Genomic DNA, 26,295 nt, shown 5'->3' on the forward strand with positions numbered 1-26,295 from the left:
TGCTGTTTGGATTGCTCCTTTTGGGGTTGTGTGTGTTTGGGTTTGTTTGTGGGGTTTTTTGAGGGGGGGAATGGGTTGGGACAACTACTAATTACTTCAATTTTTTTACACTGTTCCCATGCTTGAAGTTCATTATCTGTGTGCCAGATATTTTTATGGCCTGCTGTATTCAACTACACTGTTGAAATATAACTGCACTGCAGGCACAGTTACAGAGCAGCTTTCTTATTGATATCCTTTAACTAGGTCTTGTGTACTGTTCAAAACCAAACCAAAACTGGCATCTTTTCATGTAGGTCCTAGTGCTGATTTCCAATGAAGCAGTCATTACTTGGAGGGGAAAAAAAAAAAAAGGAAAAAATTCTCTATGTGTCATTCTGATGAGGCACAGTGTCCACTTTATATCAGGAGGTTTCAGTTGCCTGCTGTTATTACCTTTCCTAAATTTGGAACTTTTATCATCTCCGTGAACTGGTAGTGCAGTTGATGATACATCTTTATTACTTGATTACGTGACTTCTACCATAAGAAGTTCACTGGGTTTCTCTTCTCCTGTAATACTTTATGCCATTAAATGTTTGTACGTCCTTTACATACAGTGCCATTCCCCACCTGCCTGTTGTTTGTTGTTCCTGTTGGAATTACTGAGTAAGCTGGTAGCCTCTCAGCATTATGCTATATTGATTGGTCCTCCTTCCACCAAGTCTTGGAGATGCTTGTTACTTTGAGGGTGTTGGGTGAGGCCAAGCATTTGAGCTTCCCATGTGTTACTTCTGAAATTTCTAGCAGTAGTGTAGAAGGGTTTGTAAGTTCCAAAACTCTCTTATTAGCATGCCAGTCTGGCTGACTCTGGCATGACTAATGTGCATGCCTAACAAGTTCTTCCTGTTCCCATCATGTCTAAATCCTTTCCCTCTGTATCACTGACTTCCTATCTCGGTCTCTCAGACCTTGCATGTGGAACTGGCAGCATTTCAGAAAATTACACCATGAAAATTCTGAATGTAAGTCTTCTGCCCCTGACCTGAGCTTACTCTCCAGAGCATCCATCCTATGTTTCCATACACTACTGTTACTAGCATGGATCCTGTGGACTACTATTTTCTTTGCTGAATGACCAAGTAGTAAGTGTAGATGCCCTGTGAGGTTGCTACCTTTTGCATCTGATGGGTGGTGTGCCAACTGATTGTCGGATGCTACAAATATAGCTAGCTGTGTATCTAGTAAAGTCGTCTGATACCCCTGCCTGCTTCTTCCTAGTCTTTAAGTCTGTCTGCTACAAGGAGGATCCCTAGTTCAACAGGATGCAGTAATAGCAACTGGAGGGTGGATTGTTTCCAAGAGATTAGCTCTGACCCAATTTATGACCACATGAAAGCTTGAGATGGCAAAAGACGGGATGAAGCATGGAACAGAAGAACAAGTAGGCAGCATGAAAGCACGGTGGCATTGCTAGTTATCAATTATAAACCTGCAGTGAGGTTCATATGAGGCGGTGTTTTGTGGTTGGTTTGTGGAGTTTTTTAAAACTTTTTAGATTTCTTCCCTTGTAATGAAAGCATAACCTTAAACTTGTCAGTCTTCAAATACAAAAAGTGCATTTTTTGAAAGCAAAGTTACTGTATTGTAGACAGCATCTCTGTGTCTGTGTGAACTTGTGTTTGATAAGAGACAGTGAAATAACTGTTGCCCAAATGAGGGTCGACTTAGCCCTGTATGTTGTCTCCCAGGGATGGCCAATGGCTGATACAGCTGGAAGAATACAAGAACAGGGGAAGCCTGTAGAGATTCTGCTGTGTCCTTCAGTAATTTCCTATACTAGAGCTAGTGTCTTTGTGGTTTTTGGTTAATTGTATGCCTAGTGACAGCATGTAGTAACCAGTATACTTGCTCAGAAAATTATGTTTTGTCTCTTGATGTCTCAGAGTAACTAAGGCATGTCTGCTGTGTACTAAAAATTGGGGCCTTAGTTAGATACACTGGTTCTATGTATCACTGCATCATTTTATCACTAACTGCAGTTTATCCCTCTTCCAAAGGGATCAGTGACTGGTCACCTGGCCTGTTGCTAACATGCTTCTCTGTTGCCTAAATGCTAAGTGCCTTTCTTGTAAAGGTTATGTTTACGTTATGAGCAGTTTTATTCTGTCTTGTGCTTTGTCTAATCTGCTAAAGCAGTAATGTGTCTGAAAGCTCATCTGCTTTTTATATTGACTGGTCTAATAAAAGTAATTATCTTTCCTTAAAAATCTTACTGCTGTTTCTTTTTGTTTAAGCTGTACTGCATGCGTTTCTTCGTGTGGGGTGCAGATGTAAGCAGTCATCATCCTTGCCCTTTTTCACTGCCCCTTTGCCTCTTTCTCTCTTTTTGAGCTGATGTCCCTGCCTGTGCTCCTGCACAGTGAAACAGAGCAGAGAAACAAACTTGGTTTAAGTTAAACTGTCAAAAAGGAGAGAGAGATTTTTTAACCAGATCAGTTCCCCAATCACACATGTTTGTTCCAGAACAAGAAAGGAGGCTATCTATCTGGGGATGGGAAGATTGGGTGAGGCTGTTTTTACTTAAGCAACAGCTCTGAACTTCACTGTTACTCAACCGTCTATGCAGTCATTTGTGATTTGAGGGGTGGAAAGGCATTGAGAGATCATCTAGCTCATCTGAAGGCATGATATCTCTGTATATTATACCTGTGCTGACTGACAGATGTCTCTCTGTCTTAAAAACATTCAGTCTCCACAGCAGACATGACTTTCAAACCAGTGAGAACTCCATGATTTTTTTAATCATCTTTGTTAGTCTTAAGAAGCACTGTCTTTAGTATGTCTCTTCTGTGACAAAATATAAATTCCATTTGGCTCTAATTCCAGCACTGTCTTTAGTGTGCCTTTGAACCGTTGTCTTATTAGTTAAATTACATGGCTAAGTTCTATACAAATAGTGCAGTCTAGAGTGCATTGATTTAATAGTAATTCTTGTGATCCAAAAGATTAATGTATTCCAGCTGTAGAGTTAGTGAAGTCTGAATTAGAGGGCAAATTCAAATTCTGCTGAGGCTTGTTTTTTAGCTTGTCTTGCAACATTATCATGAGCTTCTTAAAACCAGTACCAAAATAATCGCATGTTTAGTAAATTTTCAAAGTTATGCATTTAAAAAATACTCCAGTATACTCTAATGTATCTTGTAATGGTGTAGTTCATAATATTTTGAGTCTCTTGCAAGCTGCTGTTATGTAGTGGACCTTTAAAATACGTAGTTTAACATGAAGAAGGATCAATGATTTTTAAAGGAATAGTTTTGAATCTTTGGCTGAATTGCAGTCTCTCCTGTCAGCTGACACCTTGGCATATAAGTTTTGTAACATACTACTGCTATAAAAAATTCTGTGTAGTTCCATTTTTTTCTTAGGTTTCTTTAAATATTTCTCATTCCTTTGAACCAAGTTGCACTTAAGCAGAAAACTCCTGTGTGTTAATTTCTCGCAGGCTTGGCAAATTCTCAGTTATTGGCATAAATTTTTTGTTCAGCTGTTGTGCCCCTAGGTGCTTATGTTTCAGTGTGCATCGTGCATTTGGCAACTAACAAAAAACATTTTAAAGGTCTAAATGGATGGCTTTATAACTGTATGTCTAGTGTCTTGTATGTATAAATTGTGTGAATTTAATTAACAAAGTTATTTTCCAGAACAAATTGCATACATTTCTGCCGGCTTCTACTCATTCATCTAATATTTTGAAAGAATGTGTCTCGCAGTTAGCTGAAATTAATTAAAACATAACTTATGATTCGTCTATAGCAGGAGAATCCCAGTTATAGCTCTAATAAAATTTTGTGTGACCTTTTAATAACTACAGCTACTGGTTTTCACTGGTGTCTTGGTTAACTGCTTCAGGTAATATTTCAGCAGAACAAAAAAAACAATTCATGAAAACCCAACATCCCCATTGCAAATGGTCACTGACAGTTTGGGTAAAACTGTCAAGTAATCAGAAGTAAAAATTCCATATCTTCATTGGCAACGAGAACAGACTTTCTTTTAAGGTAGTATGTGTAGACTCTAAAGGTAGCAATTGTGTGTTAAGCTGCTGTCTGAAATCTATGCAAAACGATATTCTCTGGCTCTTGTAGTTAATATGCAGCAACTACTTGTGAGCATGGAATTGCTTGCTCTCTTAGAAGAACGGAAATGGTGCTGTGGTGCTAAACTTTCAGACTTGTAGTGCCTAGAGAATACTTTTTCTATATCAACTTTCAAAACTAATTTTATGCGTGAAGCATCCTGCTACTGGTAGAAGGGGAAACATTGTACTAGCACCTCAAAACTAACGTTTGCTACATTCTTGCCTAGCAACTTCTAAGGAAAGAACGAATATAGGACCTGGAGCTGTTCTTACCTGATCCCTTTAGCATTGTCTTCACTATTCTTTTATGGGGTAGAAGCTCTGGGGACCTTATGCAGCTTTCTAAAACATTGTGGCTGTGGTGTTCATAAAACATTTGGGTTTGGATATATTTTACTTCATGGAATTTTAGGAAGGGGTTCTGCTGAATCCTTTCCAAGCATTAATTGCAAAAAAATGACTATTCATAGGAAAATGTTTTCACAGGATATATTTTGTCTCACTTCCAGTTTGTAAGTAGAATGATCATAAACTACACATAAGATCTTTCATGGTACTGAAATTGTTTCGACTTTGACTTGCAGAGCTTTCAATTATATGTTTTTAGGGTGACTGCTGCAGTTTAAAAAATGTTTTTCTTTGATATTAGTATCTCTAATTCAGGACTACTTGCTCCTCCTCAAGAGGAGACTGCATAGTGTTGCTGGGGAGGATAAGTACTGCCGGTCCTTTTAAGTGCTTGTTAATTTGTTGACATGTTTGTTAATCTGACTACACTTGAATATGGGGTACATGGAGTTTGAGCTCATTTTTAGATATGGGAGCAGCATATCATTTTAAGTTGCTCACTTTCTTTGAAAATCATGTGGGGAGGTGACTTTGGCTGGGACCTATCCAGTTCAAAACACTTAAAATGTAGCCAAAGTTACTTGATGAAACTATTTATTGGATCAAATGAGGTATTTTCCTGGGTTTTCTGTCTACTGCTACGAAAGGGAATGTAAAATCATTTAATGTCTTCTGGACTATGAGGAAGGTAGGAATAGCCAGGGAGAAAATACTGGCTTTGCTTTAATAGTTTTTGCGAATAGTTTTGGTTCACAAACCAATAATTTCAGTGTATAATTTGAAATTAGTTTGAGTTAATTAAAAGTATAATGTTTGACTAATAATGAAGGTATTGGCATCAAAATTATATTTCTTGGAAATATTTAAATATGCCCCATTGAAAGTCATAATCAGGTGACTGCAGACTCTGAAGTAATAATTTGTAATGACACTGAATTGATTTATTAACTTCATAAAGTCTGATTTTTCTGCTCTGGTTCATAATTGTGCAATTGGGGAAAACTATTTGCTTAAGTAGGTCAGAGCATAAATGTGAACAGTTTTATAATGTAAATATGCGTATTGTTATATAATTTTATTAAACGTTACAAATTATGGTGTCTTAATAACCTAGAATATGTTGACACTTGTTCTTGGTTGCTTTTGACATTAGAGGAAAAGTTTATCTGGAGGTACAGTCTTACTCTGGATGTGTTTAATAAGCACGTATACTGTCTTGAAAGATTAAGCATTATTTTGATAAGCGGTCACATTTGCATTTCAAAATTCAAAATCTACTTTCTCATAACTTTTTACTGAATTTTTGGGAACATGCTGAATGCTCCAGAGGTTTTAGTCAAAATAAGGGTTCCAGAATTTATAAAGCAAATAGCAGCCCATTTAGGGAGAAGGGCCTCAACCCTCACTGACTTGTAATGGGCATGTGGAATGCAGTAACTTGAGCATTACTTTATTTCTTCTCCCCCCCTTTTCAAAAGCTGGTCACAAAGGGAGATTAAGAAAAAGATGGAGAAAGGACAGAAATGAAAAAGGAGATGAAAGGGGAGGGGAAAGGGAAACAAAAGATAATACATGAAATACAGAAATGAGCACAGTGGGCAGAATAATGATTTTTGAGGTGTAATGAGTTCAGAATATGATGGAGGCAGGAGTACACACTTAAGCTGTCAGTTCCCAAATAAACAATTGTTTTTTAAATTTGTATATACCAGTAGTATTTGGCATTGAGGATACACGAGTGCCCTGCTACTTCCTGTAAGGAGCTGTGTAGAGATGGGCTTCTATGGCTTCTCCATCCCTGCCATTGTGATGCGAGGCTGTGGAGATGGCCGGAATCCCATGGATTGGAGGGCTCCCTGGCTTGGCGAGAGGTGGGAGCTGGCCAGGCCAACCTCACACCTGCTTTTCATCACCATGACCTTGAACAGTATCAACAACGCCTGTTACTGCTGTATTTCTGTAGTGTTCATGGAATAAATTGTGATTTTTTTTTTTTTTTTAAATTTTTTTTTTTGGTCACTTATTCCTATTCTGTAATACCTTGCAATGTCTCAAACTGTGTGAGGCTGGTAGTGCTGATCAGAGGAGTGTTACATGGTTATGGCTTTGTTACAAAACAGCATACAGTTCAGCAATTCCTGATCTAGTGCTTAATAAGAGCCAGAATCAACTAGGCTGAGTGCAGAGCTGGCCTATCTGCTGTCACATGTATGGCACTGTACTGCTCAGATAAGGATGCTCGCCTGGAAGTAGCTGAGGGATATCTGTCTTCAAGCTACATTGCTCCCTCCAGACCTGTGCTGAGAGACTTGTAGGCACTTTAATGGAAAGAATATGTATAAAACAATAAGCCTTTTAAAAAAAGCAAAGCTGATTATTTATTGTCTTCAGTGATTTTTGGTGTTGAAATAGAGACATTTGTTTCGTTGTTTTTGAGGAGCATGTTCGTATGTTTACCTTGCTGGTCAGGACTTGGGTAGGATTAGCAGAAGTTTACAAGATAGAAGGCTAAACTGACTATCAGAGGTAAATATGGAAGAGCAGGGGATCATGGTGTGCATGATCACAGAAGGTACTGTGATAATACCCTGGTGAGGAGGCTTGGCAGCACAATTGCTGTGTTTTAAAGAGGATGTAACCCTTTGTTCCATTCTGGTAGTTCTTTTTTATGTTGTTAGCTTTTATTATTTAAGACTAGCAGACTCATTCTACTCTGCATTCCCAGCAAGATGAAAAAGCCCTTCTCTTTCCCCACTGTTCCTTACTTCTACAGTCTTCTGGGGGAGCTATGAATTTTCCATTCTACTTCTCTTCGCTTTTTTCTTCCTCATGTCTACTCTCAAATCATGTCCTCCCCTCCCTCTTTTGTGTGGGTGACGGCTTCGTGCCACTGTTCTTCATCATTGCAAAGAGTATTTTAAATTTGAAATGACTAATGGTTTCCCTGTTGCATGCATGATTCTGACAAGAAATAGTAAACATTAAGGCTGTGTTAGCACTGCTGTTGCTAAGATCAGCGGCCAAGGTGCTGCAATAACTTTGTGATATTGCATTGGCTAATGCTTGGGTCATACTTGGAAGGCTGTCTTCACAGCTGTATGGGCTAGAAATATTTTTCAGTGATTTTTTTTTTTTTTTAAAAAACTTAAATAAAAATACAGCCATGCCAATACCCTTTCTAACCTAACTGCATAGGATCCTCACTTAAAGTTTATCTTAATGTCTTGGAAATACAGATGGCTTCAGTGGCTAAAGTACAGCCCTAGGGATTGACGTTCTGAAGATAGTCAATTCTAGATGATTTAAATTAACTTAATGATTTAGCAGCCATTCAGATGTATAAACCTGATACCTACTGATTGAGAGATAAACCAGCTTGATGATCTTGGATTTTGTGGTGGGACAAGAACTGCAGTTGGAACATAGTTGAAGCATTGTAATATGAAGCAGTATAAGCAGATTAACCAGTATGTTCTCTTAGTTAGTGTATGCATACTCAGCTGTGTGTCTGTGCAGACACCATGACAGATCAGTCCCTCATACAAACTCAATTTCTACAGTTGAGGTTGTCATTATGGGAATTTGAGGAAGAAAGGTTCCATTTTAGATGAAGTTTCAAGTGTCTCACCCTAAAACAAGATATATAGACTTAAAGATGCATTGGTAACCCTGAGCGATGAAGCGAGTAATTAGATGACCTGTATGGAAGGTGTCATGCTGAGGGATTTCCAGGTGCCCTGTGACCTGTGGTGCTGCAGACTAAGTGCTGTGACATTGCCACCCATATTGCCCTGAGGAGTATCTCTATGGAGGATTTTACGGTTTTGAAGGTTGTTTCTTGAAAGTGCAATTATGTCATGCTGAAAGTCCGTAAGTTCAAACACACTTGTGGGCTGGCAACATTAAAAACTGTCTTGGGTATAGAGGTGGGTAAAACCAGTTTTGTCCTAAGCTGTGATTCTCTGCTTGTGTAGAACGTAACTTTTACTATCAATTTTGGTTTTTTGAGAAACTGTAAATATTCAAGTCTTTTTTTAGCAATCCTGTATAAGCCTACATAACCAATGTGTGCGATTTCTGAGTAGTTCTGGATTTTGTTACATGTAAACATCTATTTTAGCAAAGTGAACAGTGAACTTAGTAACATATGTCATAGAAACTCAATTTGTTTCATGAGGTTGACGAATTGTCTTGTGAGAGTTGGAGGGAGAAGGTGCAAAAGAACCACTTTGTAAATACAGAGTAGTGTCTGACTGAGCATCTAGTCTGGGCATACCTGAAAGTCCAAGTCCTTGTCCCCTTATAAATTGTTACTTTCACCTTTTCTGGAATGCTGCCCATATTGCCTCAGCTCCTCTTATACAAGAACAGCAGCATTTGTCCTGCAGCTGAATGAACAGCCACATCATCTGGCTGTATTTGTGAATTTATGACCATTTTAAAAATTAATTTTAATATATTGAATGCAACCTTAATTAAGGTGGTGTAGATTCACTTTAGAAAATGACCTACCAGTAAGCAGTCCTCTTATTTTTAACCCTGATGATGCTGTTGTTTAAACTAGATTTTCTTAAAATAGTACCTGCTTTATGACCTACCTTAAGATTAGCTGCTTAGATAAGCAGAACTTGCTAACAAATTCACACCTAGCAGCTCAGGTTTTGATTGTGAGGCTGATCTCTAGGGCATGTAATGATTTCAGTAAAACCACCAAATAAGTTGTTACATGGGTAAAGAAAGAAATCTCTAAATGTTTGTTTCTGAAATACAGTAGTTGGGAAGAGTTGCTCATTTGAACACTTAGTCCTGAGAATGACTGAAAGAATATGCTGTGCCCTCAAAAATAGTTAATAACTTTTTCAGTAATTATATAGTATTCTAAATTAAACAATTGCAGATCTTGCTTCCAGCTTCAGAAGCCAGTAGATTGTGGTGATTGTCTTCAGATCATCATATATTGGCAATAATGAACCTTCTTCACTGACTAAATGTGTTGGAGTAATGCAATATAGCCTGTTTTTAGGAATCTCAGCATATTTCCCACAAGGAAGAAGAATGTTATCACAGAACGAAGTTCCTCCTGTTCAGGGAAATCTATGTTTTTTTTGGATGTGCTCCAGTCTTCATGAATTTTGCTAGATGAAGTCAGTATCCTAGTAAGTTGGGGTATTTTGTGTATATGTGTGTAATTGGATACAGGCAGGGTAATGGATTTCAGACACTTTACTCAGTAGTTAATTGTTTTTCCAATTGTGTAAAAGTAGTCAAGCAAGTAGTGCTTTTTTAACTCATGTCAAAGTATGTGTTAAGTGGCACTGTAGTGGAAAAACTAGCTCTTTGTTTGCATCTAGCCCCCAAAGGCTCTTTATATTGGCTTTCAGAATAGGAAAAATATCATCCATGGGCTTCTCTAAATTTTCACTTCAGAGCCCTCTTCGAAATTTAAATAAGTTGCTGAAGAAACTGGCTTCTATTCCTGATTCAGAAAGTGCTTACGCACTCAAGTAAACGTTGAATAGCACCTTGAATGTCGCTGAAGCTAGTCAGTCTTAAATTTTTGAAGCAATAAATAAATTAATGTTTTTTGATCTTTAGAGTATAGTTAATGTTACATATCTCTTTCTTTACTCAATTCTGTAATACTGCTACATGGAAGGAGAGGTACAGAAGTGTAAGATAAATGTGTTTTTTCTCAGATGGTTTCTTTTTCGATCCTGGAGGTTTGTAATTGTCTCTCCCACAATTTAACAGTTTCATGTGTGAATTGTCCCTTTGTTCTCTTAGATTGCATCATACAAAATCAGAAAAGGAGTCTGCAGTAAACATCAGGAGGCCATTTGTCTCTTCTCTTGTTAAAGGGTGGAATCAAATATATTTACAGTATTCCTGACAGTGGCCTGTTTCTGGAGGTCTTTGAGGATGCATTGATGATGGCAGCTGTATGTCCTCCCAAGCAGTCAGTCCCAGCATTCATGTTTCTTACCATTAGGTTTTTTTAAATTGAACATTTAACAATTTGGGTTTCTTAGCATCTTCTGTTGTCAGATGTTCACCTAAGTCTCTGAGTTAAGTAGCTGGCCAACAATTTCCTTGTCTTTCTCTTTCTTCTCATAAATGATAGTTGTTTTTCCTTTATACTAATAAATATTCATGTGTCATGCTGCAAATTGATTGTCTTCATTGTGCCTCTTTTTGTTGTGCTTTGCTGTTCTTCTGTCTGTCTTTTCAATAACATCATTTATTTCCAGTTTCTCCAAGTGGATCTATTACTGTGATTGTTGGTCTTTTTTGCACTTGTGCCGATTTCCTTTGAGGACATTTCATTTCCTGTGAGGAGCTGCTGACCTTTTCTTCCTTTTCTTGCTTCTCTTGTCTTCCAGAAGATCTTATGTACTGTCTACATTTATCAAATTCTGGCCTTATAAATTTGGGGTAGGGGGTGTTGGTGTTACCATTCTCCCTTATTCCCCTTTGGAGGTTCATAAACTCTTGTCTTGACTTTCTTGTATCTTACCAGATTTTTTCCGGGATATATCTGGTAAGCTAAAATGTCCTTGTACCACGTTGTGTGCTTGTGTGACTGTTGCAGAAAGGTATGCACCAGATTTTTTTGTTGTGGTTGACCAGCTCCATAATACCATCCATTAAGTTTCCCCTTTCATCACGAACTAGGTAACTTTCAACATACCTGTCCCCCTCCTGTGCCTCAGAGTGTATGTGTAGATGCCCTTGATAGAGCTATCAGTGTACATGTTCCCACCTCCTTCATTACTAAGCTGTATTCTCTTATATTGAGTAATGTGAATTAGCTCACTGAGTTGTGACATCTGGAAATGCCACAGCCTGGAGTATAACAAAGTTTAGAGTGCATCAGTTAGCAGGGAGGCTGCTTTCTGTGATTCTGAGTAAGGCTGGCATTGCTTGTGAGAGGGATTGCAGCGTATTGTTCTAACGATAAACTTTAATTTCTTTTTCTCCAGATGCTTCCAGTTTGAAACAGTATTACGTGAGCGTTTAGCATTATTTGAAGATGTAGCATGATCCCAAATAAGATAGAGTAAGCTTTATGTTAAAAAATATAAATGTTAAAATTTCTAGAATTTAGGAACAATAGCTTGTTCACTTGCGTAAAACAAAAAGGAAAACACTGCCACTGCAATTTTGCTTGTTTAGAGTATTTTCTGGGCGTGTTGTAGCTTGGAAATCCTCGGAGCTGAAGTGGAAGCACTCTGGTCTTGCAAAGGGGTCCTGACTTTGGCAGTGAGTGGCCTGACTTTTCAAAGTGTGTGTATGATCCTACAGCCCTCGGTGTCAAGTAACATTAGGGCTGTAGACACTTTTTTCCCTTCTCTGGTTATAAAAGATGTTAGGGTAAATAACTATAATTAAAATGTCTGTCTAAATATCATTTTACCTCTCAATTCATCAAGTTTAATCATTTTCACTTAAAGTCCTACAAGTTGTTTTTTTTATTACTTTGAAGTCTTCAAGTGAAACCAAAAAAGTTCTCACACATCTTTTATGAAAGTAGAGAAATATTCTTGGTCTGTTACATTTCCTTTCCCCTATTCTTCCCACCTTCCTTCCCTTTCTTTTACTCTCTAACAAGGAAGAAAAACTTGTCATGCTGCTCCTGATGGCAGCAGAAAAAGACCAGTGAATTCACACTTCTTGCCTTTTCCCCCAAACACCGACTTAAAGAATCACTTCACTTTATTATACTTACTGATAAATAAAAGGTAGCTTGTATCCAGTGCTGCTTTATATTAAAAGAGGGTATTTTTAACAGTGCTTTCTACATGACATCAGTCTAAGTTATTGGCATGCTGACTCTTACTATGATAGCTGACTGATTACTAAAATAGCTTGCACACTTTTGTTTTCAGTCTAAATATTTTCCATAACATATAGCAAGCAGGTCAATAATTGGTTTAGGTGCTTAGGGCACTGGTAAGCATGGTATATAAGAGACTGTTTTGATACTTTCAATGTTTATATAGGTTTATACCTTGTGACCTTCATGTAAAGTGCTCCAATTCTCCAGAAATTGTAACAGATTAATGCTCAAGTAAAGTACAGGGCTGTCCTAGTTTCTTCATTAATGAAAATAGTGTAATAGTAGCTGAAGTGACACATGGAGCAGCACTCTGATCGGGTGACCCATACTCCTGGCTAGCCTTTAAGGTCAGTGTTTAGGGTGTTGGATATGTACATAACATTTCAGTAGTCTATCAAGGAGACAGACTATGTACGTATGCCCCTTTTGATGGCAGGAGTTGTATATTAGTTTAAATTCTTACTGTGTTGCAATGGTCTCTTTAATTCAGTTTTGCAACTGAAAGTAGGGAAGAACACTCTGTATGATCAGCTGTTTTTTGTGGAGTAGTGCCTGACAGCCTCTATAGCAAATAACTGGAACAGTTGCCTGGTATTTAGATTAGAACTGGGCAAGACTTTTCAATAAATAGTAAATTAGGGAATAGCTGGGTGGAAAGTTTATAAGTCTTCAGGTTGCTTGTGAATTTGCTGTGGCACCTGTAAGTAGTTTTAGATGGAAATGTTTTTTCAGTGTCTGGCTCACAAACAAGCAATAAACTACAAAATACCCTTATGAAAGAAGAATAATTAAGATATTTACAGATGCTTTTAAGGGTTAGGATTTGATCGCTTCTCTTTCTGTACAGTTTGAAACATCTTCCACCAACTTTCAGCTACTGAATATTTGGGGTGCTCTGCATCATTCCTGTTGTTAACACTGTCAGCAGGGTATGTCAGAGGTTCTGGCACCACGATCAGAAGCTGGATAACACATGAGTCTTTTGGTTCAAGAGGGCTCACTCCCAAGCTTGGAGCTGTTTTGCTTTTTAATAAGATGCTTCACCCTAAATTGAGTAAGAGAACTACTTGAAGCTCATTGTTAGAGACCTCCCAGGGAAGCGCAGCATCTGGTTTGGTGAACGTTTTTTTTAAAAAACAAACAAACAACAACAACAAAAAACACTCCAGCTTTCATACTAGATCAAGAGGGAGCCAGAGTCAGGAAGGTGAGTGTGCTCCACCCCAATATGCTCTCCCACTCTTGTGTGGGATATGTGGGTTCAAACTTCTTCAGGCAAAAAGAGGACTCATCTCTCCAGCATGCGATGCATATCCTCGCTGTACGTCATTGGATCAAAAGGACTCCTAGCATCACATCTGCTGCCTCTTCAGCTTTTTACTGAAGGTTTTATCTTCTGTTGTTCTCGTCTGTTTTCTTTCAAGTGCTTGGAGGTACAAATTTTCATTCTATGTCTAACAATGTGTTGCTCAAAAAAAAATCCCTTTTTATTTTAAGAAAAGCAGATAACAGCTGAAAATAAGGATTATTTTCAAGTTGAAAATGTACTTATTTACTTAGCGGTTCTTGACATCAATACCTGTGAAGTTTGGCACAGCCTCAGATCTCAGATTTGGTACTTATGTTAGATGGCAAGTTCATTTGTGCATTACTGACTTCAAAACACAAAAAAAGCATTTTAGGCTTGGAGAAAATAGGCAAGCAGCTGAAACCAAGGATACCAATAAAAAGCAAAAGAACATCACTAGAAAGAAATAAATTCTTTTCTCTGCATAGCTTGTCTAGGTTCTATGAGCTGGTTTTCTATTGTCTGTTTAGTGTAAGACTAAAAATACTCTGTAAAGTTTTGAATGGCAGACTTGGACTTTATATTAGGCTGTGAGAATTAATCCTAAAATGTAGCGGTCAGTGTTTCTAGTTCAGAGGTGGATGCATTAATGCAGGTGTGCGACCCTCCTCTGTAATTCTACATAGAGTTCTGGACACTGATGTTCAAGAAGGCGAATTTAAACTGGAAAAAGGTGTGGCAAAGAGCTGTGATGGTCAGAAAGATCACCTTTGAGAGGAAACAATGAACACAATCCATTTAGCTCAGCAAAATGAAGTCTGAAGAGGCATATGAATTCTTTCTATAAATACTTCGGGGAATAATATCCAGGAAGGGAAAAGAACTATTTAAACTTAAGGACAATGTTGGCACAAGAATAGCTAGGTACAAGCTGACTGGGAAAACGTTTTGGCAGGAAATCTGAATGTTTCCAGAGGTTCTGAACTTCAGTGAGGTTTTGAGGCAACCTTCTAATTTTTCATTTTGAGGGTTTTGTCCCCATTATTTATAGTAATTTTTAAGATGGAGAATGTGGATCATTTATGAACAGAATTATATAATACAATTATTCCTTATGATAGCAGGAGTTCTGAAGGTCCCTTTCAGCCTTATTTCCTGAATCTTAAGAGTTAGAATCTTCTTGGGTCACAGACTGCTCTGAAGCTTTGATCCATATTACAGTTTGAAGACATCTGTGATGGTAATTAAGAAAAGTCATTCTGTTCAGTAGGCTTATATCTTCTGTGTAGACATGCTGATATCTTTAGTGGCTCCTGGGGAACAGGGAGGCAAGTGTGGCGGAATACAGACCTTGAAAGGTTGGAAAAATATCTTTAGTCAGATTTTGTGATGTATAGCATGTATGGCTACCAGCAGGGGTTCATTTATCCAAGGGATAGAGGTTTAAATTTTAGTCCAAACAGTATGCTTATACTACTGCTACCACTAGTACAAAAATATATGTATATAACCTTTACTTTTTCTGTTGGTACTCATTGAGAAGGACCTTCAAAGCACATGCAAATGTTTCAGTAGTTTGTTTGACATCCAGTGGTGGTCTCTGTTTTCTTTCGTTGCCCTTTTAAAGTAGCAGTAACAATGCATCCTAGAAGGAATTCTGTTTTGAGAAGAAAGTAAATGTGTATATATTTCCCTGAATTATAGCCCTCCACTAAGTGTATTACAACTAATAAATCTCATAATCCAAAGATAAAGGTCAAGAGAATAATCCTAAAGTCCATTTTGAATCTTATTTAGGTTTGTTTCTGTGCAAGGGGAGAGTGTCTTCAGGGCCATTGTGATCTAATAATTTTGTTGATACCATCTAGGGGAACTGGGATACCTTTCTTGAAAATGCTAGTAAAATGCCACTTGTTGATCTGAATGGAGAATAGTGTAATAATCTGCATTCCACTAAACGTTAGGTAATAGTCCCTTCTGGCTTTATGCTCTTCAGTTTTTAACAAACAACAGAAAAGGGGGGAGGGGGCGCAAAAGAAATAAAAGGAAATCCAAAAGAAAAATATGACTTCAGCTTCCTCTTCTATTCATCGTCATTGAAAGAATGTCCAGTTTTATCAAATAAGGAGGAAGTTGCTCTACCAGCAGGCGGTAACAACAGGTTTTGGAAAGCTATGAGAGGACTGGATGCTGCTGCATTGGTGCTGTAGAGACTGAGAGGCATATCCTTTTCTGCCATCACATGATGAGTATCTTGTGCCACACCAGACAAAGCAAGTGGGGTGTAAGCAGAAAAGGAATGTGGGCTATTCCTTGAGAGTCCAAAACTACATGTGTACCTATGTATATACCCCCAGTACAGTTACATCCATCTCTGTTACACTGTGCAGTGATTCATGCAATTGTGCAGTGACTGATCTGCTCATATAGTAAAGCTCTTGGCCTAAGTATATTTTAAGAATCTCAGCATAGCTAGAAAGGGAGGTTCTGTGTCACAAAATATAGAGAAACTTGCAGATTATATTTTTACTAATCTTTCAGATGAGGAGTCAGACAAGACATAGCTATCGAAGGTTGTCTTGCAATGCAGTGTTGTAAATTTGCTCATTATTTGCAGCTGATAATAGTAAGAGAAGATGATTCTTATTTATTGATGCAGCCAGCTTGAGTGTTTGTGAATTTTTGACTCTTTCTGCTTCTGAATCTGCTCCCCTCCTTAAAGGCACATGTGGTAATTATGTTTGCTTTGTAATCTGCTTCTCAGATGCTAGCCTGAGGTAGGTTACCTCATGTCAGACAACTTGATCTTCATAGCAATGACTGTGGACTGTATAGTAAGGAACTGTGTAGGAAACAGCCATAAAGAAAAACAAGATTAATTCAGAATGATGGTTTGTACATGTGTATAATGCTGAAGAGCAGTGCCTGAGCAAATAGCTTTGGAGAGAAATCACTTGTGCATCCTGAAGTGTGTGTGTAGTGGTCACAGGTGCTCTGAATGTCAGAGATGTGCCTTGCTTCTGTCAGCTTTAGTGCAGTGTGGCTGTAGTCTTCATACCAAGAATGCTATATATTTATGGCCTATGACTTACCACAAAAATTAACACCAGATTCACTTCAGGATTTAAGAGGGAGGTGCTCTGCAGTTGTGGGGGGAGGGGTTCGTGGTTCTGCAGAAATGTTAACCTGTTCGTGATCAAGAATACTCTGTCAAGTTGTTTAACTGAAATGTCTTTTTTTCTAATTGTTGTTATTTTTTTAAGCCTAACAGTAAGGGAGAGTGCACTCTTGTTTGTGTAATCTACTTTGATTTGTCTCCTTTCTGGAAGAAGTAAATTTTATATGCTTTTCTTCTCTATACATCCCTGTTCATGTCAGGATTGTAAGTCTTTGTTAGAGTTGAGAGGACAGGGTATCCAGGAGCCATGTATACTCCCTGGAGAAATTCAAGTTTGTGTAGTTTTCTGTTTCATATTGATGCAGTGCTCTAGAATTGCAAGAAAAACTTTGGTCCCAAAAAGTTGTATGGTTTGTCTCTTTCTTGTTAAGGTAGTGTATAGATTGGTACAATGTTGCTTGATAGTAGAAGTATTTCTTTGTAACTGTCACACTCATATAATTGAGACATGTTCAAATTACTAGAGATTTTGCTCCACTACTGGTCACTTTTGAGATTCTTTAAATACTGACTTGGGATTTGTGGAGAAAATATCCTTTCCTCAGGCAGTTCTTCGAGTTCAGAGAATGTTTCTAAATTTCCTTGTCTTCCAAGGATTTCTGATAGTTTCATGCCTGCAGTGTTAAGGACCAAAGTATTTGTTTTCAGGTGGAGAGGTGGCTACTGTGACAGGGGTGTTTTTCCCTTCTGTAAAGAGTTCCTTATGTGCAGGTGTGTAAGGCGAGGTTTTTCCCATTCACAGGAGAAAGCTAATGGGTAACAGTGAGGGACATTGAACATATCATAGCTGTAACCAAGCAGTTGCATGGTCTCCATTAACTATTCCAGTAATCTGATTTTCTGTTATATCACATGAGCAATGTTTCTAGAACAGTCAAAAGGATTGCAAAGGATACTTCTAAATACTATGGCCTGCTCAGATAGTTATTTTAGAGATTTGACCCCCCCCATTGCCCAAAATGGAACGGCACTGTTGCTGAAATTTCACACCGTCACTATTGCTTCTGTGATCATGTCTTTTTTTCTTCCCTAAAACAGCCCACTGTTTGTAACGTGGAAGATTGGTCGAGATAAACGATTACGTGGATGCATAGGTACTTTTTCTGCCATGAATCTGCATTCAGGACTCAGGGAGTACACACTTACTAGGTAAGATTTTGTTTTCTGTAGCCTTGACTTACATATTTAAATAGTCTACTGAGGAGATGATAGGTGTGCTTTGGTTTGTTTTGGGTTTTTTGACTGTGTCACTGTACTGATCAATGAAAGGATGTCCTTTTGATGCTAAGTGTATTGCCTGGTTATTTGACTACTGGTGTCATGAGGCTATGGTTTCAGTTAAAAACCATAACTTGAGCCTTTTTTCTTTTTATCAGTCTGGAAAACTACTCTCCAGTAGCTTATTGTAACTGACTATTATAGTATTTTTTCCAGTGTTCAGACAAATTTTAACCTTAATAGTTAATGTCAGGGCAGAAGACCAGAAAGTCAGATTTGGGGATTATCCTATTCACACTTCTAAAACAGCAGGTATTCTCACCTCTTCTCCATCAGGTGCTTCCAATCAGCTGCAGTTAATTTAATGCTACAAATTTCCATTACATGTTACTCTTCAGATACATCCCAGCCCCTGAGTGGGAAGCTTCTGGATGAGGGAGGTAAGTGATGATAATCCTTCACTCCCTGGCAGCATAATCCTTCATTTTTTTGATCTACACCTAAATTCATTCACCTTAATATTGTTCCATTTCCTTTGCATAGAGTGAAAACTAATAAGTTTATCACTAGAGCTAGTAGCAAGCTTTCTACTTGTTTTTTTCTAAGAGTCTTCTTGAGTTTATTTTCTAAAGAATCAATGGAATTTTGTTCCACTCAGTTACAATAGACTGTTTATAGTGCTTTAAAATAGAAACTACATTCTGGCATGTGTAGACCTCTAAAATTGTCATCATTTAAAATAATTAGTGGCTCCAGATCACTTTAGATTTGAGGCTTTTCCTCCATTACAGGATCTTTTTGCTGTTAAAATGCCTTGACAATCCCAGTATTAAGTAATATTAAAATGGGACATGTTCTTTCTTACATGTCTCCCTAGTTTGTTGCAAGCTGAAGTTCATTTCATGCTTCTCTGCTCAGCTTGAAGAAATCAACTGCTCATCTCCTGGAGTCCTTACAAACTTACAAAAGACCTAGTTACCTTTATTGTGTTGGTTTTATTTATTATGTGGTCTGAAATGTTATTGGTTGTGTCCTTTAAAACCTCAGCAATCAAAATGGTAAAAGAGAAGCAGTTTATTGTAAAAATTCAAAGCAATTTCTCTGTTGAAGGTTAAAAGCCTTTATCTTAACTGTTAGTGAGTTTTTCATCCAGACTGGAGGAAAAACAACTAGCCCCCTGCACTGAAGAGCTTTTTTCATTTAAGTGTACACTTTACAGCGCCTGATAGAGAACAATGAGCTTGTACAGAACGTTGCCCCCTAAGACTAGGAAGAACGTGATAGCCAAAAAAGTACTCTTCGCTGCTCATAGATTTTTTTTTTCCATTCTCGCAAATCAAATAGGGCTATACTCTTGCATACCTGTAAAAATGCTTATAAGATTTCTGTCATTGCATTCTAACTCTGAAAGCTGAAGTCAAAATATGTGAAAAGTGATGCAAATTAAAGGGAACTGAAATATTTTTAGTGCAGTATTTGAACGATGGCTGCATGCTGTGGAAGTTTATACGAGGCTATTCAGAGGATAGTTCAGGAATTTTCAAGATGAGAGAAATTATATACCAACCTATTTTTCAAAAACCTTTGAGATCATCAGTTGTTTTAAAATAAAATATTCTATTTAGTGGCATATTGAATTTTGTTACCTTTTATGAGTATCTTTTTTACCTTTTTATTTCTATGGCACCAAAAATGTTTCCCGTTGTTTTAAAAAAACCAAACCAATCAAACTTCAGATATGGCCACTGAAATGTAAAGTTCGTATCTGTACAAAAAAGTTTTTCCCATCCATCAATCATTATTTAAGAAAAGGAAGAGAGGGTTATCTCTGATCAGTTTCCTTCATGGTATTAATCTTTCCAACTACAGAGCTTCCAGAGGGGAGAGCATTTGAGGAATAACAGAAGCACCTTTGAAATGTCGCTGAACTTTCAGAGTTTGGAGCTCCACAGGCCTCCCTAGGAGGGATCAGAAACTAGGACATTATAGCTTGATCCAGCAGTATGTGGGCAATAGGCTCCTGCAGAAGGTATGACAATTCCTGAAAGAGAACAAAAAAAATTCTTCAGGGAAGGCAAAAATTAATCAATGAAGTAGGTAGAATGGGAATGGACTCCGCTTCAGAAAGTGGAACTTGACCAAAATTTTCAGTTGAGGATACAGGCAGATATTCTTCTGACTTTATTTTACTTTGACACTGTGAGGCGCTTTTCTTCAGTTATTCTGAAGATACAGCGTGGATAAACAGAACCAGGTTGTTTGTCTAGTTCGTTCTTATCTTTTTCAGCACCTTCTGTGGAATTGTGGCCCAACTTGCAGTGAGTAAAATGGTACAGAAGAACAGCTGTTCTTAAATGCCCTGGTGCTTAGTGATCAAAATATCCTCAGTTTCCTTCACTCATGATTTTGTTACAAATATACTGAGTAGTGCTTAGGATCATGATAAATTAAATTTTCCTTAATTCTAGTAGTGATCTCTAGTTGTATACTGTATACAATGTGTAGTATATACATCTCTATCTGCATACAATAGTGTAGTTTCTTTGAAATAGCATAATGATAGTTCATCTAGGAATCTGAAGTGAATAATTTCTTTCTTGGGACACCCACACCCCCCCACTTAAAAAACACCTTTTTGGGTCTATAAACAAAAATGGTGACGATGTGTGACCAAGTTTCTCTTCCCCATTCTGAGCTGGTATTGTGAGTATGTTCTAAACAGGAAATTTATGTAGAATGATTCATCATTAATTGGATGCATCTGCCTAAATCGTGAGGAGGGATGAGAATACCCATAGTTAAAAATGTTAGTCCTGTATTCCTATGAAAATCTACATGTTAGAGTTCAATTTTCTCTGCAGTTGTATCTGTGAAACACAGGGGAAAGGCTTAAAAACTTCTGCAGAACTTTATGAAAAGATAGATTCATACTTAGTGATTCTTACATGATTTTACTAGGAGGTTAGTTAAATAAAAATCTAACCTTGTCAAAAATGTTTAAATGTTTTATAGTATTGAATATCTTCTATTAGGATGTAAGAAGTTTATCATGGACAAAATAGTCCTTTAGACTGAATATGTTAATTGAATATCCCACCTGAATGCATAAAAATAAACCAATCCAGATTATGAAAAATACCTTGTGTTTTACAGCTCCTTCAAGAAAATACACTGAACTTGGAAGCAGGTTACCACAGAATTTCATAACAGGTTGATGAATTACTTTTTCATGTATTTTCTTCAGCAGTAAGACTTAGGTTCTGGCACTGAGGTTTTAAACTCCTGTTCTCTTACATTTGAGATACTGAATGAAATGGTTTCATTTATTCATTTTAGTTTAGTTTTTCTAACCATTTCATATAATTTGAAGTTATATTTTGTGCCTAGTTGATATAACAAGTATAGGTGTATAAATTAATTTTTTAACTCTGCATTGGTTTATTCTGTCAAGGCTACAATATGTATCTGGGCAGGGAAATAATAGAGGCAGATAAAGGGAGACATTATGTGGCAGAGCCTTCTGTCATAGAAGAAAGCAGTGAAGAAAAATTGGAGGACTGCAAGCCTTAAGCAGATTAGCATAATGGCTGAAAACTGGATTTAAATTTCAAAATAATATGTAACCCACCCTCCTTAACTAGCATAGGCCTGTCTCTATTGAGTATATGATGTAATCAGACTTTTTGTTGTGTGTTCTACTTACCACTCCACCTGAGTGAAATATGACAGCTGTCAGACATTCAGCCTAGATGTGGTTGATCAAGAAAAGAAGACAAAGGGGGAAGCTTGGGATGAGAAGCACAAGATTGAAGGGAATGAAACCTGCAACCCAACTTTCTCATAACTGAGTTCGGGTCTAGAATCCATATGAGGATTTGGCTACCAGTGGCATCAACTACTGCTCTGTATTTGTCAGCAATTTCAAGAGTCTTAGTCCTTGTTGCTGCCATATTGTCTGCCTGCTCTCTGTGAAGAATATTGACACTCTCCTCCTGTTCCACACAGTGAAGTTAACCATCCAACTGCAAGACCTACAGTATGGCAAACTTATTTAAGGGTAAAACTGAAAAATATTGAATGACTGATCGATGCTGGCCTTATTTACAAAAGACTAGAGGCAAGTATTTGTGCAGACAGGGCAGCTTCCCTCTTGTGTTTAGCTGAAGTTACTACTCTGTTTAATTCCTGTTCCTTTTTACTAATCATAGACTTGTTCAACCTTCTCTGTAATCAGCCCCTACAACTCAATGCTAGCTTTCCTAAGCCTTTACTATCAGGCAGAGCTGCGGGTGTAGAAAGTCATTGCCGTTAGTTCCGGGCAAAGCATACTCATGTATCTGACTGCAGTTTTTGAACTGCAGAGTTGGGAGAATTATATATGTTTTTGACATTTGTTGTGACCTTCACTGTTCACAGAAGTCTTAGTCTGAATTAATTCCTGAAAGTAGCATTTTGTGTAATATTTCAGAGTACATTGTTGCTTCTCTGTTGATGTCTGATAATACTTTGCAGGCTGTCTTATTTTATGGCGTTGATTCATAGTAGACCAGTGATGAAAGTCAGCTTTTTTAATTCTATTAGTACTCTGTGTCTGGTGGCTACCAATGAAAAATGCCTGATAATTGTGAGATGAAGCTTGCACTATCACTTTCAAAATTAAACTCTGCAGAGAGCAATGTAGACTCTTCACAGCCTGAACTCACCAGTGTTATGCTATTCTTGTATGTTTAGCATCATCTTTAAAGCCAGGAAGCATCATGTTGCTTCCTTTGCATATGTACATTTCTATAAAAAGCAGGCATCTGCTGGTTGTCTGAGTCTTCAAGGCCATTTTACTGAGGTAGAGAGCACAGATTTTACCCCTGCTAGAGGATGACCAGCAACAGGGGGAGGCTTTCAAGGTGAGAATGGGTGCTTGGGGAGATCCATAATGACCAGTGGTAAGAACCACCCACCGTAGAAGATGATCAGTTTTGAGATCTAAGGAACCTGACGGTGCACATGTCCATGGGACCTGATGAGATGCATCTGCGGGTCCTGGGGGAACTGGCGGATGCAATGGCTAAGCCACTATCCATCGTATTTGAGAAGCTGTGGCAGTCCAGTGAAGTTCCCGTGGACTGGAAAAGGGGAAACATAACTTTCATTTTTAAAAAGGAAAAAAAAGAAGACTCAGGGAACTACAGGCCAGTCAGTCTCACCTCTGTGCCCAGCAGGATCATGGAGCGGATCCTCCTGGAAATCATGCTAGGGCACATGGAAAATAAGGAGATGATTGGTGGCAGCCAGTGTGGCTTCACTAAAGGCAAATCCTGCCTGATGAAATTGGTGACCTTCTACTATGGTGTTACAGTGGTGGATAAGGGAAGAGGAACTAATGTCATCTACCTGGACTTTGATGCTTTCCTGCACTTGTCTCTAAATTGGAGAGACGTGAAGTTGATGGATGGACCACTAGGTGGATAAGGAATTGGCTGGATGGTCGTACTCTTAAGAGTTGCGGTCAACAGCTCGATGTCCAAGTGGGAAGAGTGCCGTTCCTCAGGGATCAGTGTGGGGACTGGCACTGTTTAACATCTTCGTCAGCAACATGGGCAGTGGATTTGAGTGCACCCTCAGCAAGTTTGCCGCCGACACCAAGCTGTGTGGTGCAGTTGACACAATGGAGGGAAGGGATGTGCCATCCAGAGGGACCTGGACAGGCCTGAGAGGTGGGCCTGTGCAAACCTCATGAAGTTCAACAAGGCCAAGGGCAAGGTCCTGCACATGGGTCAGGGCAATCCCAAGCACAAATCCAGGCTGGGCGAGGAGTGGATTGAGAGCAGCCCTGCGGAGAAGGACTTGGGGGTATTGGTGGATGGAAAACTGGACATGAGCCAGCAATGTGCACTCACACCCCAGAAAGCCAACCGTGTCCTGGGCTGCATCAAGACTGTGGCCAGCAGGTCGAGGGAGGGCATTCTCCCCCTCTACTCTGCTCTCATGAGACCCCTCCTGCAGTTCTGTGTCCAGCTCTGTGGCCCCCAACATCAGAAGGACATGGATCTGCTTGAGTGGGTCCAGAGGAGGCCACGAAGATGCTCAGGGGGCTGGAGCACCTCCCTGATGAGGACAGGCTGAGAGAGTTGGGGTTGTTCAGCCTGGAGAAGAGAAGGCTCCGGGGAGACCTTGTAGCAGCCCTCCAGTACTTAAAGGGGCTACAGGAAAGGTGGGGAGGGACTCTTGATCAGGGAGTGTAGGGATAGGATGAGGGGTGATGACTTTAAACTGAAAGAGGGTAGATTTAGATTGGATATAAGGAAGAAATTCTTCATCGTGAGGGTGGTGAGACACTGGAACAGGTTGCCCAGAGAAGCTGTGGCTGCCCCCTCCCTGGCAGTGTTCAAGGCCAGGTTGGACGGGGCACACAACCTGGTCTAGTGGAAGGTGTCCCTGCCCATGACAGGGGGGTGGAACTAGGTGATCTTTAAGGTCCCTTCCAACCCAAACCATTCTACGATCCTATGAACATGGTTCTGTGTCTAGTTGAGCATACAGACAACTGGTGTGTCCCACTGAGCATGTGAGAAGCCAGTGGCAGTAGCCATCTGGAATGTGTAACTCCTAACTCCTATTTACCCCTCAAGATCCCAGTTAGCTGTTAAGTTTTTAGTGAGGGTTTAACTTGTAAAATCCACTGAGCTGTAGTTATAGAAGTGCCATGCACGCTGTCAGATCCTTTTGAGCCAATAAGCCTGCAGGCAGCCGGGGCTCCTCAGGCGGTCACAGCACATGTCTTTTCACTTATGCTATCATGTCCCTTTGCTGAGTGACAAGGTTCCGTCCTAGAGTGTCAGCAGTTAGGATTGATTTCAGAGCATCCTACGTTCCTGGGGAGGTAGGAAGTAGTATACCAAGGTGACACTTAGCGTACTGAGTGTTTTTCCCTCAGCCTAGGGTGGGGCTCTCCCTGGCCCTAAGGGAGGTTCAAGGATGCTGAAGAAGTTGCAGGACTGCTTGTCCGTGAATTTGTACCATGGGCCCTACTGAAAGATTGGTAGTTGAGCATGTTGACATGGCATGGACATCTTCCAGTGATAAGGCAGATCCTGCTCATCATGTAGTCAGCAGCACAAGAGGGTGGTTTAAGTGATTCTCATCACTTTGTAGCAATCTCCAGTCAGTAAAACTCCTTAGCAAAAGAAAGAGGTGTCTGATCCAAAGGCATGTTTGAAAGAGATTTGGAAATACATAAGCACTATAACTTGTAGTGTTATTGCTCTGAAGGAAGGAGGGACTAGTTGTTTTTGAGGAGGTGGGAATGGACCTGAGGAAACAACAGGCCATATCAAGGTAATAGATAAAGTTAATCCAATTTTTACTAGACTTACTTTTAAAACATTCTATCATGACTCAGAGGTAAAGTGCAAGGGCTAAAGATACAGCATCTTTAAGGCTTTTTTGTTCTGTGGCCGCAGGATTTATGAGCTGCCTCGGCTGCCAAAACGCAGAATAGTTGAGATGCTCGTGTTTTGTTTTGTGCCTCTACTCTTCTGTAAACTGTAGGTCCACTCTCTCTGTCGTGTGGCCTGTGCTGTACCTGATTTACCTTTGTGTATAAATCACTTGCAAAAGTAGCTGTAATTTTTGCTTCTACTAACAGGCTTAAATGAGTTCTGTTTTGTAGTCCTCAACAGTTGTATCTCAGCCATGTGCTGTTTCCGTCCGTCCTGTCCTGCCCCCCCCCCCCCCCCCAAAATGCAGTGCAGGAAAGGGGTGTGTGTCAATTCTATTACAAATGACTGCATTTCAGTTAAAATTAGTAATAGGGGACGAGTGTTGAAAGTGACTTCTGTTAAGCACAGTTAGACATCATATTTGTTAGAAAATGCATCCTTTAAGTTTCTCAAGTTGGTGAGTACAAGCAATTTCATCAGGTTGTTCTAGTTTATAAGTGAGGTGGGATGTTTAGAGACATAATCTCTTTTGTTGGGCTGATGCAGTCACATAGATAAGCTTTTAGCATACAAGCCTTTCTGTAAGTTGTTAGGAAAACCTTTTGTAAGAAGGCAAGTTAATCTTAAATTCAATAGAAGCCTGTTCAAATTTTGATTTTTTTTATTTTAAATTATTATTTTATTTCTCTTTGTCCTTTAACTTACATTTCTGTTCCCTTCTGATTTACCTTTTGAAGCTGTAACTTTATATGTGAGATGTACAGGGTTTCCATTGGTGTTCTGGACATTTAATTACAGTGTTAGTAAAGATAAGGTACACTGTGTTAACATTAGTATTTTATTATAATATTTGTAGGAATTGCAGTTGAC

General features: G+C 38.9%; 1 protein-coding gene across 1 annotated transcript in view; it reads left to right on the forward strand.

The window, feature by feature from the left end:
• The window catches only part of AMMECR1 (AMMECR nuclear protein 1), a 109,394-nt gene that overhangs the window by 44,336 nt on the left and 38,763 nt on the right, over positions 1-26,295 (forward strand). Inside the window, exon 3 of the mRNA XM_074882445.1 lies at positions 17,810-17,920. Coding sequence (XP_074738546.1) covers positions 17,810-17,920 — 111 coding nt within the window. The remainder of the gene's footprint in view (positions 1-17,809; positions 17,921-26,295) is intronic.

The sequence above is a fragment of the Strix uralensis genome, chromosome 13 (assembly GCF_047716275.1).
Source record: "Strix uralensis isolate ZFMK-TIS-50842 chromosome 13, bStrUra1, whole genome shotgun sequence".
Lineage (NCBI taxonomy): Eukaryota > Metazoa > Chordata > Aves > Strigiformes > Strigidae > Strix > Strix uralensis.